General features: G+C 53.9%; 3 protein-coding genes across 3 annotated transcripts; 2 read left to right on the top strand and 1 right to left on the bottom strand.

Annotated features, from left to right (window-relative positions):
* Window positions 1-2,913: 2,913 nt before the first annotated feature.
* QC762_105030 (uncharacterized protein) lies at window positions 2,914-4,459 on the bottom strand. The gene is made up of 2 exons (XM_062884898.1): window positions 3,708-4,459; window positions 2,914-3,651 (listed from the first exon to the last, which is right to left on the bottom strand). The coding sequence occupies exons 1-2, from the start codon at window positions 4,355-4,357 to the stop codon at window positions 2,967-2,969; spliced, it is 1,335 nt and encodes a 444-aa protein (XP_062747805.1). The 5' UTR covers window positions 4,358-4,459; the 3' UTR covers window positions 2,914-2,966.
* A 670-nt stretch (window positions 4,460-5,129) lies between these two features.
* Window positions 5,130-5,497, top strand: QC762_105028 (uncharacterized protein; the record flags this gene model as incomplete). Its single annotated transcript, XM_062884897.1, has 2 exons — window positions 5,130-5,219; window positions 5,312-5,497. 2 exons carry the CDS (start codon window positions 5,130-5,132, stop codon window positions 5,495-5,497), a joined length of 276 nt encoding a protein of 91 aa, XP_062747804.1.
* Window positions 5,498-6,587: 1,090 nt separating this feature from the next.
* QC762_0002570 (uncharacterized protein) lies at window positions 6,588-7,028 on the top strand (the record flags this gene model as incomplete). The annotated part of the gene is made up of 1 exon (XM_062882761.1): window positions 6,588-7,028. One exon carries the CDS (start codon window positions 6,588-6,590, stop codon window positions 7,026-7,028), a length of 441 nt encoding a protein of 146 aa, XP_062747803.1.
* Between the last annotated feature and the right edge of the window lie 9,362 nt (window positions 7,029-16,390).

Below are 16,390 nucleotides of genomic sequence, written 5' to 3'. Positions count from 1 at the left end.
TCATTACTGTCCTCAGTGGTATAACAGTGCCACGTAGACCCATAGACTAGTGGTTGATGAGAGGCAGTTTTGACGCTGTTTGCGCCTTTGGTGGTGAAGAAGAAGCCGTTTTTCTGGAAGTTTAGCAGTGCTAATAGCTTCCGAGAGGCCGTATACAGCTTTTCTTTTATCATTATGCCCCTGAGGCATAAAGCCTGTAGCCACTCACTATATTTAGTTGGGAAGCCTGGAATGTAGAGAGTCTTTTGAAGAGTGACAGAACTGTAGACTGCTTTGCCATCGTCCTTGAACCCGGTGAGGAATCCAACTCTCACAGTGCCTATGCCCTGTGGCTTGACAGGACCACCACCTGTTCCTACGGTTCCTAGTGATGAAGAGAGCTGTAGGTCTGTGAAGAGGGCTTTGTTATTGCAGATGTGCACTGTAGACCCTGTGTCAAAGAGCCACTGGTTGGAGGATTTGTGACTGTAATGAGTGAAATCAGAGCTCTCAGGTGGCTCTGGATCGCTATATTCCTCAGCGGTGTTGCTGTTGAATATGGTGCCAAACTCGAGGTTGTAGCCTATGGTGAAGGCGTCATTGGTGGCTGAGTTTTTCAGTGGGATTTTCCACATCTTCAGTGTTGAAGGCCTCTTCCTGGGGTTCCTTCTTAGGTCTTTGGCCTCGTTGTTGACTTCGTTGTTGCCCTCGCCGCTTGCTCTTTGGATTGGTGAGCTGGCCAGTGGGTTGGTTTGAGGACTCAGGGCTCTCATCTTTCTCGGTAGAAGTTTGAGAGTTCTGGTTGCTATTGCTAGTCCTATGGTTAGGCCTGCGATTGCGCTTATAATCATCAGCTTGCAGTGCTGAGAGCCGCTGTGAGGTGGTTGAGGCCGTGTTGCGAGTCTCAGCTAGTAAGTCCTCTTGGAAGTACAGTAGGCTTAGCTTAGTAGGCTTGCCTTCTGTATTGTAGAGCCACTGTTCTTGCCGTAGTAGGCCTCTGCAGCGCTCTGCCCACTGAGAGAAATGGCCTTCAAGTATGTTGAAGTAGTGGTTGATTTGATCAATCTCAGCTATTTTAACGCCTAGTGCGCTGAGCCGGACTGCGAGAGTGTTGAATTTGGCATTGAAGTCCACAATGCTGGTTGATCCGTCGAATCTCAGGTCGTGGTATTCCCTATATAGGGAGTCTCGGAGCACTGGCTAGGTAGGAGCGTACTGTACTCTCAGGCGTTTATAAGCCACGGCGGGGGTCGGTCTCGAAGGCGATGGTGGAAAGTGGTCCCTCCCTCAGTGTATTTCGGAGGGTCAAGAGCAGGGCAGCCTTTTGTGGATCAGTAAGTAGACCACTGATCCGGTCTGGGTCCTCTAGAAAGTCAGGGATTTGTAGTGCCCTGAACTGAATCGAGATAGCCTGGTACCACTGTTGGTAGTTCTCAGGCCCTGAAAGGCGCTGTTTTTCAGTAAGGTGAAGGGACTGTTTAGCTAGCTCTTTCGTCGTAAGAGCGCTGAAGTCTATTGCTGAGTGTCCTGAGAGCCCTGTAAATGTAGGGGCTCAGGAGTAAGCGCGGGGGTTGAGGAGGTGGCTGCGGCTGTTGTTGTTCAGCCACTAAGTTGCGTTCAAGCAGTGAAATCACTTGCTGAAGCCGGTTCTCGAGGGCATTGATTTGAGCCTGTAGGCCTTGCAGGCTTGGGTTTGGAGGCGCTGAGGCAGCGCCAGTCGGGTGGTCCATAGGTTGATCAACGTGTTCAACCATGGTTAGAAAGGTTGCAATGGAATAGCCTGAAGTTCAGTGCTATAAGTCGTCGATTTGGTCGCGGAGGCGCTAATCGGTGATGGGTGGATACTGTCATGCAGCACCTGCGAGCTGCCAGCGAGTAGGCAGTGGAATCGGAGGTCGGTAAGTTGGCTTCCGGGCCGTTTAGTTACCCGGGCTCATAACCTGTTTGCTGCGTTGCCCTATAGGTCTGTAATACAGTACCTACAGGGGAGCTACAGCGAACTATGCGCTTGTAGCAGTGCGTAGCGGAAGCTGGAGAAAAAGGGGATACGACAGCAGTGCTGAAGGAAGCAAGACCACTGTTATCACAGTGGGCAAGACGCCACAGTACAGAGGCTTTGAGTGCTTGTACGTAGTCTAATACAGAGGCTTTTTAGTGCATGTATGTCATTGGCTTATATTCTTGCTTATGCTTATTCTATATACAGGATTGAGAGGAGAGGAGAGGTCTACTTATATAAGTGTGCTGGCCTTCCAGCAGGCTCTGTGGGGCACTGGGCCCCATAGAGTAGCAAGGTATTCTGTGGGACAACTAAGCTATGGATGGTATAGCTAATGTTCTATGGACTTCGATATCCTTCGACAGCTGACAAACCTTCCTTTGATGTCTCCCGGGTAGGTTTGTAGGGAAGAAGTTAGACCTTCCCAGTACCTCAACACCTGAGTCTTACCTGGCACCTATTATGTGCCACACATTAACAATTTCATTGGCATGATCCTTCAGTACACGCTGCTCATATTTCTTCTTTATCATACGAGACAGCTCCCAAGATGGTTTGACTGCAGTAACTAAGCCTGTGAGAGCGGCAGCTGATGCCAAGGGAACTAGGGAGGTATGACGCCATAAGTGCTAATTTGTTGATAGGAAGTGATAAAGAAGCTTAGGTAGGTATGTAAATATGAAATGGAACTGTCGTTAAGACAAGCAGTATGTTGGTTTATATGACGATTCAACTAGGCCTTTACCTTGACTTGCAAATTCGTTATTCGAGCTTAAGCTGGTTAATTTGGACATTTCGAAATCAAACACGTTTTTTCCAGGCTGAAATGGGCAGGAGGGTAGGGTGGAAGAGGCAGTGCTGCTCCTAACTACACACCCCACCCAAGTCTAAAAGCGGCAATATATTTCCCTTGACCGGGAAGAACAAAGTTTCCCGATTTGTTCAACAAAATTCTTTTCTGCTGTCTCAGGTCTGTGTCCGCCGCCCTTTACAGTTCATCCTTCTTCGCCTTTGCCTCCTTAACTGTCTTTCCAGCCTTCTTCCCGATCTTCTCTCTAATCTTTCTCTCCTTCTTGGCGCCGGCTTCACCCGTCTCATTCTTCTTTCCCTTCCCTTGACCCAACTTCCACGTCTTTTGTTCCTTCTCCTCACTCACAACCTTGATCCCCCAACTCCAATGCCCCTTGACGTCGGCTGCAAGTTCCCGCATACTCTGGATATCCTTTGCATGGGTTCCATACTCTCTTGTCAATGCATCTACAGCTTCCTCGGCATATTCCTTCGCTTTCGCCTCGTTCCCAAACATGCTGTAAATCAGCGCAGCTCTCACGTATGTCGGTGCCAGATAGGCAAAGAGCTTTTCCTCAAGATATATGTCCACCAACTTTCCTCCCATCTCAGGCTTGATATCTTCCCCTCTTCTGGACATCTTGTCCTCAATTTCCTCCTCGAGACGTTTGATCTCCTTGACTCTGGCGTCGGAGGCGGCGGTTTCAAGGCTGTTGAGGGTGCATTGAGAGCAAGTGCACTCGAAGCCCCAGTCTTGCAGCTCCTTTTGGCGGGTGGACCTGCGAGCGATGCCGTAAATGTAGCTGATAGTCAGCTCGTCTCCAGGGTGGATGTCCCGAACGGCAACGGTGGTGTGAGTGGTGTTGGTGATGCGGTAATGAACGCTTCAACCTTTGTTAGCATTCTCCTTCCATGGTTGAAGTCAACCAGCAACACTTACTTTGGCCTGCAATCATGGTTGAACCCACTAACATCCACAAACACACCCAAGTGCCCGCTCTCCTTATCACCGGATGGATCAATCACGATCCGGAAGCTGTTCTTATCGATCTTGGCCCTGACACCATCGCCGAACTGCGACAAAAACTTTTCCTGGGCGTCCTTGGACAGCTTTGACAGTGCAATCTGGTAGATCTTCTCCTGCACCTCGGGCTTCATGTCGATATGCGCGTCGGCATGCACCAAGAAAGAGGGCTGCCGTTGCATGATCACCTCGCCCTTTTTGATCAGCCGGCCTGCCACGAATCCATTCCCTTTTCCTGGGATGGGAGCGAGGTGGAAGGAATCAGATGAGATTTGGGTTTCGGAAGTGATCTTGGGGAACGTTGCTGTGAAGTAGGCATAATTTGACGTTGTGATGAGGACCTGGCCGTTGTGATTGTTGCCTTCTGGGTTGAAGTAGAGGCAATGGTCCCCAGAGATACAGTGAGAGGGGCCTTCCCATGGTGAGGGGAGTTCACCAGCGTGTTCCCCCTCTAAGTCAAAGTTGACGTCTGGAATCGCATTGTTGGAATCCGCTGAATTGTCTCCCCGTACGGCTGTCACAAGGACACCAAGAGAGAATAGGAGAAGAGGTCGGAGTTGATACATGGTCACTTACAAGGCTTTGGCAATGTGGATGAGAACAAAAGCACATGTGAAGTGAACTTGAGATGCGAAAATAAAGTAGGAGTTCATCTCATTGAATCAAGTTAAACAACACTGCATATTGAAAAGATTACCGTGTCTTCCTCGTTTCAACTCTCGCCAATCTGGGTGATGGAACGTGATCAACGGTGATCGTGATATTTGCCTAAATTCTCACCCTCTATGTTCCCTGCGATTTTATGCCAAGCTCATATATAGTGATACCCTTAACGAGAAGAACCAATAGGAATCTTTCCATTTTTGATAAACGGAAGAGTAACCTTATATACCTTTTTTGGCGGCGTTTCTTGCTCCCGTGACATTGTCAAAGAATCGACCCCTGATATCACCGAAGGAAACCTTAACCCCAAACAGAGCGATGATCCCCTATTCATCTCCGCGAAAGACTTGTGATCCGCTTCAAGGTGAAAGCAGATAACCTCTTTGACAGACTAAGGATATCCCTGAAAAGTCGAAGCACATGTTACTGCCAGTAAACGCTGCCGTGCCACCACCGACAAGTCCCCAAGGCGTTGCGGTGCAGCAGCATCTGCGTGCCATCACCGGCTTCACCATGCCATTAGCTGCACAAACACCCCTGCTGCTAAAGGTGCCTAACTTACGTCTGTCCAGTCTGTTGGGACCTCGCACTGTCACTACTGCGGTGCCTTCACCATGTCCTCGCGGATTGTGTGGACGAAGCAGCGACCTTGACCAGGCCTGATAGTAGGTAACCATGTTGTTTGATAAGAACGACCAAAGCTGGGTTGTGGGATTGGAGACCTCGACAATTGCTTACGGTAAATACTTGACCATGTATGTAGAGGTACTTTTTCCACAGATGTGGATCTTGAAGTCAACCCACATCCATTCCAAGCCCCTCGGAAAGGCACCATTCTGAACAGAGTCTTTTCACACGAGATCAAAATGGCCCACCCGAAGAACAGCACCGATCAACACACCAACGAACTTTGGATATCAAAGTTGGAGGAAAGCGCGCTCAAAAAAGATGAGATAGACGCAGACGAGTGCTATGAGAGCAGCCACGCTGGGGCGAATAAAACAGGGGGAGATCTGTCAGTAGATATCGGCACCCCCCTATAAGAGGGTTGCTTGGTAATGCGCTCACAGTCACATTACAATCGTCTGCCGTTAGGCCTATGACAATACCGGAATCTATTCTTAATTCCCTACGTAACTCCTCGCCGCTTTATACAAATAAATTTAATCGCAGCTTAGGACCGGCTCATCTTCAGTTCCCGTTAACTTACTGTGACGAACCCCTGTACAGAACCTCTGAAAGGGATACGGGTTGAAGGTAACTTCTGACAATTGGTTCGGTGCAGCTAAACAGTGCACAACAAGATGTCTCAATGTAAACACAAGATACCGTGAATACAAGCGTGAATTGCATACTGCGGAACTATCTACGAGCTATCTAGTTCCTCCGTATATATAGACTTGTGATTCTCCCCGATCATGGTGATCATTCCGCTCTTTCCCAATGATCACAATGATCGCTATGATCCTTCTCTGGTTCTTTATTGGTCGTACTTCCGTGATCACTGCACTTCCCAGTGTTATTGCCCATGATCGCAGCGACCTTGTTCTGATTGGTTGGTGACCTTGCACTGCTCCACCGTTCCCGATGTTAAGGTTGTGACACGCAGCGGAAACTTGCCACACGGTACCAGTAGCTTACTTTTGGGTGTGCGTGGGCTCTAGTGCCTTACAGCACTACAAGACAGAGCAATAGTAGGTGACCTTCTGTATTTGTAGCGCTAGCCCTCTGTAATGCCACTATGGTACTCTGTAGTAGGGTTTGCACTCGACCTCTACCATATACTCACGGGGGTCTTACAAGGCCTCGCACTCCCCAACACACAGATGTGTCAAAGTTTGACCTGGAAGTCGAAGATTTGGCTGCAGAGCTTGCATGAGGATGCAACTGAGCCAAAGATGGAGTTCTTATCTGAGATCGCCCTGGCTGCCTTGCAGGCGGGGGCTTCGTGATTACAAGAGTCGTACATGCCAACAGCTGCGGTCAAAGATGGAAGAAGCTGCCCCCAGGTGTGGATGGAAAGCCTTCCGGCGCTGGGCCTAAACAGGAATGAGTTGCCAGACCGTCCTCGTCCACACCGAACGACGGTCTCAGATCCACATCTTGGTTGAAAGGTTGTGTATGGCACTCAAGATGTGCGTGCAGGCCGGGAATCACGAACAGTACCTCATTCCCTATCTGAATAACGATGCTTACCCGGTCGATCTGGCTGAAGTATCGAATCTTATCTACTGGATGGCAAGGATCCAATCCCATCTTGGGCTTGGCCCCAGGGGATTCGGTCGATGGAACCACCAGCTCCTGCCTTCACATGTCGCATTCCCAGCCATCGAGAGCGCCACCAAGGCTCGACGGCTAGCTCTCAACAATATGCACGAAAACTACGCCAACGCCGAATACACCATCATCCATGATATAGACCTCGTCAACTTCCCCTGGAGCGACGACGGCAGCCGTTGTATCGCCATGATCCTTTCAACTTGGTTCACACGCGGCTGGACTGCCTTGGAGCTGTTCATGTCAAAGAGGGTGTTGGTGTTGTCAAAGACCCAGCTGGGGATTCTGAACCACTGATGAAAGACTTTGGCACTGAAATCCTAGCTCAAAATCCAGCTACGTCTTCTCCTGCACATTGGCTTGCCACAACGTTGATCCGGCGGCTGCGAAGGCCCATTGATAATGTTGGTGACTTGCTCGCTGCTTTGTCAACCCGCAGTACATCTTGGGTGCGGGATCGTACCATTATCTCTGCGCTGCTAGCTCAGGTACCTGACTGTGACCTGGCTGATGGCGAGAGCATCATCGCCGCTCAGGTACTTTCTCATCTGGGAACAATTCCATATAGCTGCTTGTTTCATGGAAAGCCGACCATGAGGGACCATGGGCCGTGGTCTTGGTGTCCGGCGACACTTTTTGATATGCCAGTCGACACTGCCAGCGATCTTGCACACTCATCTGGAACGCTGACTATTGATGCGGATGGGGCAGTTGAAGGAATGTGGCAATTCATAAAATAGACAGAGAGAAGGCCAGGCAACTTGAGCCCACAGGGCAACGATGTCGCTGCTGCTGTAAAAGTTGAAAGTGCTATTCGGCAATGGGATAGATGCCTGCTTTTGGCGCACCCGGCAGAGAGGTCGGGTAACCAAGCGGGTTCTGCTCTTTTGGTTGTTGGCTCTCATCTTGAGTGTCGCTATATTGAGGCTGTTGTCACAATTGAAAATCGGGTTGTTGGCCAGATATATGCTGGCAGCAGTGAATTCGACGATGGGATTTTCAGAGTAAAGATTGATGGAACAGGCTTGGGTGGATCTGGGATTGTAGTTGCTGATAATATTGCTTTGTAGGGGAATGAAACCACACCTTTTAGTCTTTTTACAGTGGGCAGGGCCACTGTTTAGCGTATCTTGCGTGCCTGGGGGTTTCCTGTGGTTTCTTTTTCTGTCATTGACATTATGAAACGACACATGTGTACGTTAGGTCATTATTTGAACGAAAAGAACGGCAGTAGCCCGGTAAGTTTTAGTAGGAGTTTAGAGGTGTAAGGCATGAAAGAGGAAGACCATAAGTCAGCCCCTAGGAATTACGAGTGAAAGACTGGTAGTAAACACATTGAGGATGTGTGGAAGTAGATATAAGCCAAAGATGACAGGTATGAGAGAGAGAGAGAGAGAGAGAGAGATCTATTAGCGTCCAATCGGGTCGAACTGTGGCGCGTGGCCCCGAGGGGTCACGTGCCCGAGCCTACCTCGCCTGGCCCCCGTTTGGGGATGTGGACGGCCCAAGCTTCTAATACTACTGCTAATACTAGCTGACAGGGCGTTTCGCGTCACAAAAGAGAGTTATTTACAAAGGAGAGAGAGGCCTGCCTGCCTCAGGGCTCTGGTCCCCGAGGGCTTACGGCTCCTCTGTGGTTCCGCTGTTTCCTCAGGCCATTACAATCTGGGCCTGGTCACGTGTCCTATTCTTCTTCCTCCGCTGGGTCGTACACTCCCGAGCCTTCCACCCACTCGGCGTATTTCTTCCAGTCCTTGCCCAGGAGCTTATCCGGCCTCCTGAGCGCTTTTCGCATTTCGCTGTTCAGAGTGCCCCTGGCCCGCGCCGCCGGGCACTCTGCGAAGTGCCCGATTTCCGTGGGTCGGCCGCAGCGGCAGGTCCTATACGAGTCGTGTCCGAAGCGTAGGTGGCACTCCTCGTAGTCTCCGTGTCCCGTCCTTTCCGCCAGGAGGTGGTGTAGGGTCTTTCTTGCGAGCGTGAGCTCCGGGGGTCGTTTCCCTGGTCCCGGGATCATTAGCTGGGCGTATCGCGTCGGCCTGTTCGCCAGCCACCACGAGTTCCACGCCTCCTCTTCAGTGCCCTGGCCTTTGCCTTGACTGCGGTCAGGGCGGGGGATGTTGGGTCTGGGAGCGCCCCCGAGGCCGGCCTGAACGTCGGCCTCCTCGTTCCCCTGGATCCCCATATGTCCTGGGGCCCAGTGTACCGTGAGGGGGCAGGTGGTGGTCCTTCCACGCGTATCCTATAACCCTGAACGCCTCCTGGGAGTTGTCCGAGGGGCGCCCTGTGATGCCGTATAGTACCGCCGAGTTGTCGATGAAGAGCCGTACCGCCGAGGGTCTTGCCCCCGCCCTGATGTATTCGCGCGCCCACACCACCGCGTGTGCCGCCCCAACCGCTTCGCCGTCAAAGGCCTCCGGATTCCCCGAGCCTTCCGTGGTTCTCGTGTAGCTTCTGCCCATCCTGGTACGCCACGTAGCCCCAGCCCGTCCTCTTCGGTAGTCCTCGTGCGGGGCTGCCTTCGATCCGTCACTGAACAGGTGGATCTCGTCCCTAGGGGCGAGGAGTGTCAGTTGTTCGTGGAGTCTCTTGCCCAGTTCCTTGTTTTCTGGTCTTGGCAGAGGCACCGGGTGCCGTAGGGTCCACTGCACCAGGTGCGGCCTGGGGCAGTCGGGGAGTAGGGTCGCAAGTGCTTCCAGTCTAGTTTGCTTCTCCGAGAGACGCCTCCGGGGCCCCTCCTGGGTGGCTCCGGCATCGGCCGGGTCCGGAGGACCAGTGGGTGGCGGGGGTCGAGGCTCTTGAACCGTGCCGCCATCGAGATTCTGGCGTGGGCGAGCGCCACTTCGGCGGGGGTCCTGCTCTCGCGGAAGATCGCCCCCAGGGGTCGTTCTCCAGACCGGGACAACCGCCCTGGCCGCACATTTAAGTGCCCTGTTGACCGCATTCGTTTGTCCTCCTGCCTTACCCCGGTGTACCACGTCGCCGCCCCATACGTCGCCGTAGGTACGACCACTGCCCGGACCGCCTCCGCCGTGGCTCTTGGTGGGGTGCCCCGGACCACCTTGTTAAGCCCTCGCAGGTGGTTCGCTATTTTCAGTGCCTTCGTCGCCCACCGATTAGCGTGGGCTTTGAAGTTGAGTTTGGGGTCCAGGAAGAAACCTAGCCATCGGACCTCCTGTTTCGGCGTCACCTCCGTATTGCCTATCCTTACTGCAGGGGGAGTTGCGCGGCTCTTCGTAAGGTGTAGCAGCTCACACTTGGCTGGGTCGAACTCGACGCCATTCCTGGAGCCCCAGGCCTCCGCCTTTTCGGCCGTAGCTTCCAGTATTGCCGCACACTCCTGTGCGTTCTTGCCTACGGCCAGCAGTCCGAGGTCGTCTGCGTACGCCGACGCCCCGGCCAGCTCCTTGACCAGTGGCTGTAGGAAGAGTGCGAAGAGGACCGGGCTGGCAGGGGACCCTTGTGGGAGTCCGCACGCCACTCTCCTGGGGGAGGGTGCAGTCTCCTAGTCTCATGGCCGAGCTCCGGTGTGACATGAAGGAGTGTACCCATTCGCAGACATTCAGTGGCCAGCCCTGTTGCCTTAGTCTCCCTGCTAGCCTATTCTTTCTGACCGCGTCGAAGGCGCCCTGCACGTCCATTGTCAGGAGCGCCGCCGCCTTACCCCTTCCCCAGGCTCTCTCGACGTCGTGTACAAGGCACAGAACGAGGTCCTCGGCGGACCTCCTCGGGAGGGACCCTATGTGGGTGGGGCCAAGCACTTCTTGGTTGAGTGCGGTGAAGCCTATCCTTCTGGCTATCAGTCTCTCAAGACCCTTCCCTATACACGACAGGAGGGCGATCGGGCGCCACGCTCTGACCGTGGTATAGTTGTCTTTGCCCGGTTTCCTAAGCATTACCGTTTCCGCTTCTTTAAACGGGAGCGGGTGGTGTCCTAAGAGGAGGCACTGTCTGAAGAGGGCCGTGATGTTGTCGCCTACCTCCCGCCACACCTCGCGTAGTAGGTCCACCGTGACGTCGTCTGTGCCGGGGGCTGTGCTTGTGGTCCCGATTGTGCATCTCCTTGCCTCCTCCGGGGAGATCGTGTTGTCCCATTGTATGGTGTCGGTGGGTTGGGCGAGAGCCCAAGGCTCTGTGGTGTCCCCGTCTTCTCCGAATCTTTCAACCACCTCTCTCTAAGTAGCTCTAACTTTTCCCCGGTTCCGTATAGGTCCTATTCCCGTGGACCAGCGGAGGGGGCGAAGGTGTCGGTTGCCTTGTGCCATGCCGCCACTGCGTAGATGTCCTTGTTCGAGGACGCTTGCTCGAGCTTCTGTTGCCAGTACTCTCTTTTTGCCTTTTTGACCGTTGTCTCGAACGTCTTGCGCATTTGCTTCCGATCTACTTCCCCTTGTGTGGGGTCGTTACGGCTCTGCTGCAGCGCCACGCGTGCTTCCTTGCACTCCTCGTTCCACCATTGTGTGGTGCCTCCTGCTTGTCTTCTCAGGCGTCCCGCTCCCTTGATCGCGCCTACGAGGGCGTTCTGTAGGGAGCGGGCCCAGTGGTCGAGGTCCTTGGTTGTGTGTGCTACCGTCGGTACTTGTGTCATGCCCCATCTAGTCAGGGAGCGGAAGAGCGCCCTATCCTCCTCTTGGGCCGGGACGTAGGGTCTACCTTTCTTGGTTGCCTGTGGGCTTGCTGGTGGTACCGTCCCCGCCAAGGTGTAGTGGTCCGATCCGGTGTAGGTGTCCTCGTCCACCCAGGCTTCTACCCTGTGCTTGTTGAGAGGACCAGATCAATGGTGTTTCCGTGTATATTGGTGGGTCCCTGCAGCGATGCCAGGGTGAGGCGGTTTTCCAGCCATCCAGCTATTCGTCTCCCCCCGCCGGGCACTCCTTTCCCGGTTGCCAGGTAGGGTGGTAGGCATTGAAGTCGCCTCCGATGATCGCTGGTCTGCCGGGGTGCCAGCTTTCGACCAGGTCGAGCACCTCGTCGTCGCCAAGTCTGTCCCTGTATAGGCTGACCCAGACTATCCCTTGGGCTTCTACCGCGCAGGCGTCGCGGTGTCCCGCGTGTCCCAGGCTCTGTTGGGTCCCCTTGTGTGTCTTTTTGATGTATACCATCGCCCTGGGGGGTCCCGCGTTCCAGTCTTCTGTTGGCGTGTAGTGCTGGTATCCTCTGTGGGTTTTGGTCATTCTTCTGCCGTCCTGGGTTCGTGCCCATGGTTCCTGTACCAAAATGACGTCGGCAGTCCTTTCCCACGCCATATTGAGGAGGGCGTCGTGTGCCCCTGGTCTTCTAGCCACGTTGGCCTGTAGGAAGGAGAGCCCGGACTTTCGTCCGTTTTGGCCGCTCTCCTGGGCTCGTTGGGTCTCACAGGCATGGTTCTGTGGCCGGGGGTTGGTCGTTGCGGGTTGGGAGTCGGTGTTCCTTCCTTCCGCTGGGTGTGCCGCCGCGTACAGGGCCTCGCCTACCTTGCGTATGGCCTTGAGCTGCCTGTTGGTTGGTTTCTTGAGGACGCCCCCTCTGTCCTTGGTCTGGCCGGGCACGCTCCAAACTCTGCCTTGTGTGGTCCGTGGCAGTTGGCGCATCTCGGTGGCCTGGCGCAGGGCCCTGGTGGGTGGTCAGTTCCGCAATTATTGCATCTGGCTTGTCTATCGCAGATGCGTGGGTCGTGGTAACCTTGGCATCTGTAGCACTGGTTGGCTTTTGCGCTTCTGGTGATCTTTCTGGCCGGCGGGCTGCCAAAGAGTCTGAAGTGGTCAGGGACGGGTTTGATGAAGGATACGACCCAGTCGGCGTGAGTGTCGTCGGGTAGGGCGTGTTTCGACTTCTTCGCCGAGACCGGTTTGGCCTTGGTGGCCCGTAGGATCTCGTCTTCCATGAGGTCGTTGGTGTCGATGCTGCCGTCAAGGCCGTTGACCGTCTTCGGTACCCTGGGAACTACGTAGGTGTGCCAGGTGGCCGATTCATCAACTTTGCGCCGTGTGTGGTCAGGGCTGGCGCTAGGGCGAGTAGTTGCGTCCGCGCCTTCTTGTCGGCTGGGACGATCGCGAAGCCAGTGTCGACTTGTTTGGCCGAGCGGATGAGGCTGAGTGGGGCCCTGAGCTGTCGGCAGAGTGCGACTCTGAAGCCCTCCGCTGATGCCTGTCTCCACGGGTGGCCGTCGGGGAGCCTTACGAAAAGGCGGTCGTCCTCTCGGTTGGCCTTGTTGTTGCGGCCCACTGTTTTCCAGCCCGCTGTTGGATCGGGGGCGTGGGCAGTCAGGCTGGTGACACTTGTCCGCGCGCTGCTGGCGGCTTGGCTGCCGCTGGCCCCGCTCGTCGCCACCTGGGCCCACGTGACGCTGGTTGCGTTGCTGCCCGTCGGGGTCTTGGTAAGTTTGGGGGTCTTTGAGGGGCCCCGGGCCTCTGTCGCTGGGCTGGTGCTCCTGGTTGTACTTGTCGAGGAGTTCTTGGAATCGAAGCTGGTCGACCAGGCGCTGCGGGCCGAGCCGGGCGCACCGGTGGTTCCGTCGATGTCCTTGAGGATCCTGAAGAGCCAGAGGACCTTTTCTTGGCAGAAAGAAGCCCACCCGTTTGGGGTCCGTTCAGCTGTCTTGTCAGGGCGTCATTTAGGCTCTGCGCCATATCCCTGAGGACCTCCTGTCTTTGGAGCGCTTGTGTCCTGTCGTGTTCCATGTCCTCGAATAGGGACTGTATCTCTGGACTAAGGGAGACTTTTCCGGCGTGTCTGCTGTCCTCGAGGCCCCGCGCGTTGGGCCTATCCAGTCCGAGGGGACAGCCTCTGTCTGGGTTGTCGGGGGCCGTTGCCTTGCGTGGGCGCGACGGCAGTGGGTGAGGGGTAGTGTCCCTGCGGTCCTCCCGGTCGGGGTGGGAGTGGCCGGTCTGGTCGTTGGGAGGAGTCTCCCATCTCTTCGTCCCTTCTGAGGGCGGCTTCGTCGGCGAAGAGGCTATCCTCCCCCTGCGGTCCGCGTGTGAGGGGCATTGCTCATTTCGACACGGGTCGTCGTAGCAGGAGCCTGCGCAGGCCAGGCAGCCCTCGCAGTTCCACAGGCAGTTGGGGGTCTGGGCGCCTGGTGCCGTCATTTTCGCGTGGGTTTTAGCGACTAGTTCTTCCGCGAGTCGCCGCTGCTCGAGCGTGGCTTGTTCAGCCGGGACGTTGTTGTCGAAAAGCACTGCTTTCCAGGCTTCGGAGAAGCCTAGGTAGATCTCGTGCTTCGAGTTGTTCGAGAGGCGGTAGCCTCCTGGGGCCGTCGAGGCCATCGTCGTCGTGGTAGGTGGGGATGCGGCTTGTGTAAGGGGGGGGGAGTAATGAGGGTATTCAGAAAAGAGGGCTTCCAAGGCCCTAGAGGGAGTAACCAGCTCCTGATTGGTCGATTCTTCCTAGAAAAATATTTTTCAGGGAAAGGTTGGATGACAGGTATGATTGAACTGCTAGCAGGTATAATTGAACTGCTAGCCAATGGACTTTGGGAAAAGTGGGTAATTATGGGTACTTATGGTGGGACACTCGCGGAATGATAAAGAGAACTAAACGTGTGTGCTACTACGTAAAACTGAGCCAATGCCACCCTCTACACTCACCCTTGTTGAATATCAACCCACTACCAGATACCACAGCTCCCGATGATTGTGCCACAAGGGTGTGATGTTCTCTATCAATACTGCTTCAGCAGCAGATCCAGCATTGTCAGACTCAAGGCGATAAGGATGCGCGAAACATCTGGACCTTGGGCGGTTGGTAAAGTCGTGAAGGGCACAGGAGGACAATATTGACATCGTTCCTGTGCTTTTCCCGACGTAGAGTTATTGATCCCCAGGCATGTCCATAAGTCCGAACTACTCGTGAGTATTTATCAGACACTGATCGTTGGATCAAGATCATAGGGTGGATAATTGACATAGAAACAATGCGACCCTCGTGGTTTTAACTGGTCAAAGGGAATAGAAAGATTCTCCTTGGGAGGTGAGTCGTCAGTGTCCAGATGTATCTCGATTATTTTGTCGAGATCATCGGAAATCCTGAGCCTCCCATACCACCCAGGCCTCACTGGTCTTGAACGTTTTCTCGAGAGCCTAAATCCTATCTACTTGGGTTGATCACTGCTCCACATCGGATTGTCGGGATTGACTATTCATCCGGAATCAACCTCGTGCCACGGAGTGTCTTCGCTCCAGTAGTACTATTGTATCAGAGCCACAATCGTTCATGCCATGACGTGCATGTGTCTCGTACATTCCGAAAGCTTGTGATACGGAGAATTTGCCAAGCTCTCCGGAGTCTTGCCACCGGAGCGAAGGCCGGATAACCACACAATGGAGCAAACTGAATTTCAGGTCTGTCCGGAAAATTACCCGTCTCACGCCAACATGACGTGCCCATCTGGGTTGCTGGTTGATGGTGATTCATGGTCACTGGGCCGGATAGGTTTGTCCATGACCATGTGGGGAAGTGCTTGTTTCGTTGACCGGGTTTGTCTTTGCGCCGGTAGATCCAGAAGAAGGTTATTTTCCATGGGCTTTTCGCTTACTCCGATGGGTCTGCAAAGTATGACACCCACGAATGTGCTTCCCAAGCTACAGGCACACCCCAAACGTGATTTGGGATGCGAGAATTCTGCTTCGTGGTTTGCCTCCAGGATGCCCATGCATGCGCTAAGTCTATCAGACTCAAATGAGAGTTGTTGCTTGCTGTATTCCCCCAGGAGTACAACAAGGTCTGACGTAAGTCTCCTCGCCCATGACCATATTTGTCAAGTGGGCTTGGGTGTGCAGGGAATTCAAAAACACCTCTCACGGGCTCGCTGACAAAGGATAATAGATGGGTAAAATCAAGTATTGAGGCAAGGCCCGCGCTCTTGAGTGGTTGCCTCACGGACTTGGCACAGTACATGCTGTTACACATGTAAAATACTTGCTGGTCGGTGAAAAGCAGTCTTTGTTTAGACGGGCACCCTTCTTGAAAGTTACAGGCCCTTGTAGCCCATTTCGACTTTCCCAGGAGTGGCAGAAGATGGGACAAGAACTGAGTAAGAACAACGTGACCAATGACCACCCGCTTTTGGAGCTGGCGGGCTTTGCTGCCAACGCCAGGAAGTCTCTCGGCAGCGCTCTCTCCGGAGATAGAGATAAAGGAGAGATCGGCACACGTGTATATGGCGTCCATCTTGGTGATCTGCTCATTCTTTTCCTGTGGGTTTTCCTGATCAATGCACTTCTTGACGTCAGGTTGAGGAACGCAGGACGATAAGTCAAAGCGATATCAGAATGTTGGAACGGCACTCACATATTTACGCAGCATAACGGCATCCGTCAGGTGCAGGGACCACGCATCATGCCCGGGAGTCTATCATCCGTAGCCCGGGAATTGGCTGGTCATGTTGGGGCGACATCTCAAGCCATGGTTCTGCTGGCAATATCCCATCCAAGTTGCAACAAGGTCCCAGCTAACTACATTTGGTAGGATGCGTCGTGCGCCAAACTCCTTCTTCTCCGTTCTGTCCTCGACAAGGGGACGTTGGAAAGCGGGAGGATCTGGTTCAAACAGTGCATCCCACCCTCCGGTAGGATCTTCTTGGAAGTCGCTGATGAGAATATTGCCCTTGTACCATAAAGATGAAGCATTCGCCAAGTTGAAACTAGCAGTGTTGAAGGTTTGGTAAGACGTGACGGCAACAATGC

Source organism: Podospora pseudocomata (assembly GCF_035222375.1).
Source record: "Podospora pseudocomata strain CBS 415.72m chromosome 1 map unlocalized CBS415.72m_1, whole genome shotgun sequence".
NCBI classification, from domain to species: Eukaryota; Fungi; Ascomycota; class Sordariomycetes; order Sordariales; family Podosporaceae; genus Podospora; species Podospora pseudocomata.
This window is presented reverse-complemented; position numbering and strand designations above follow the sequence as displayed.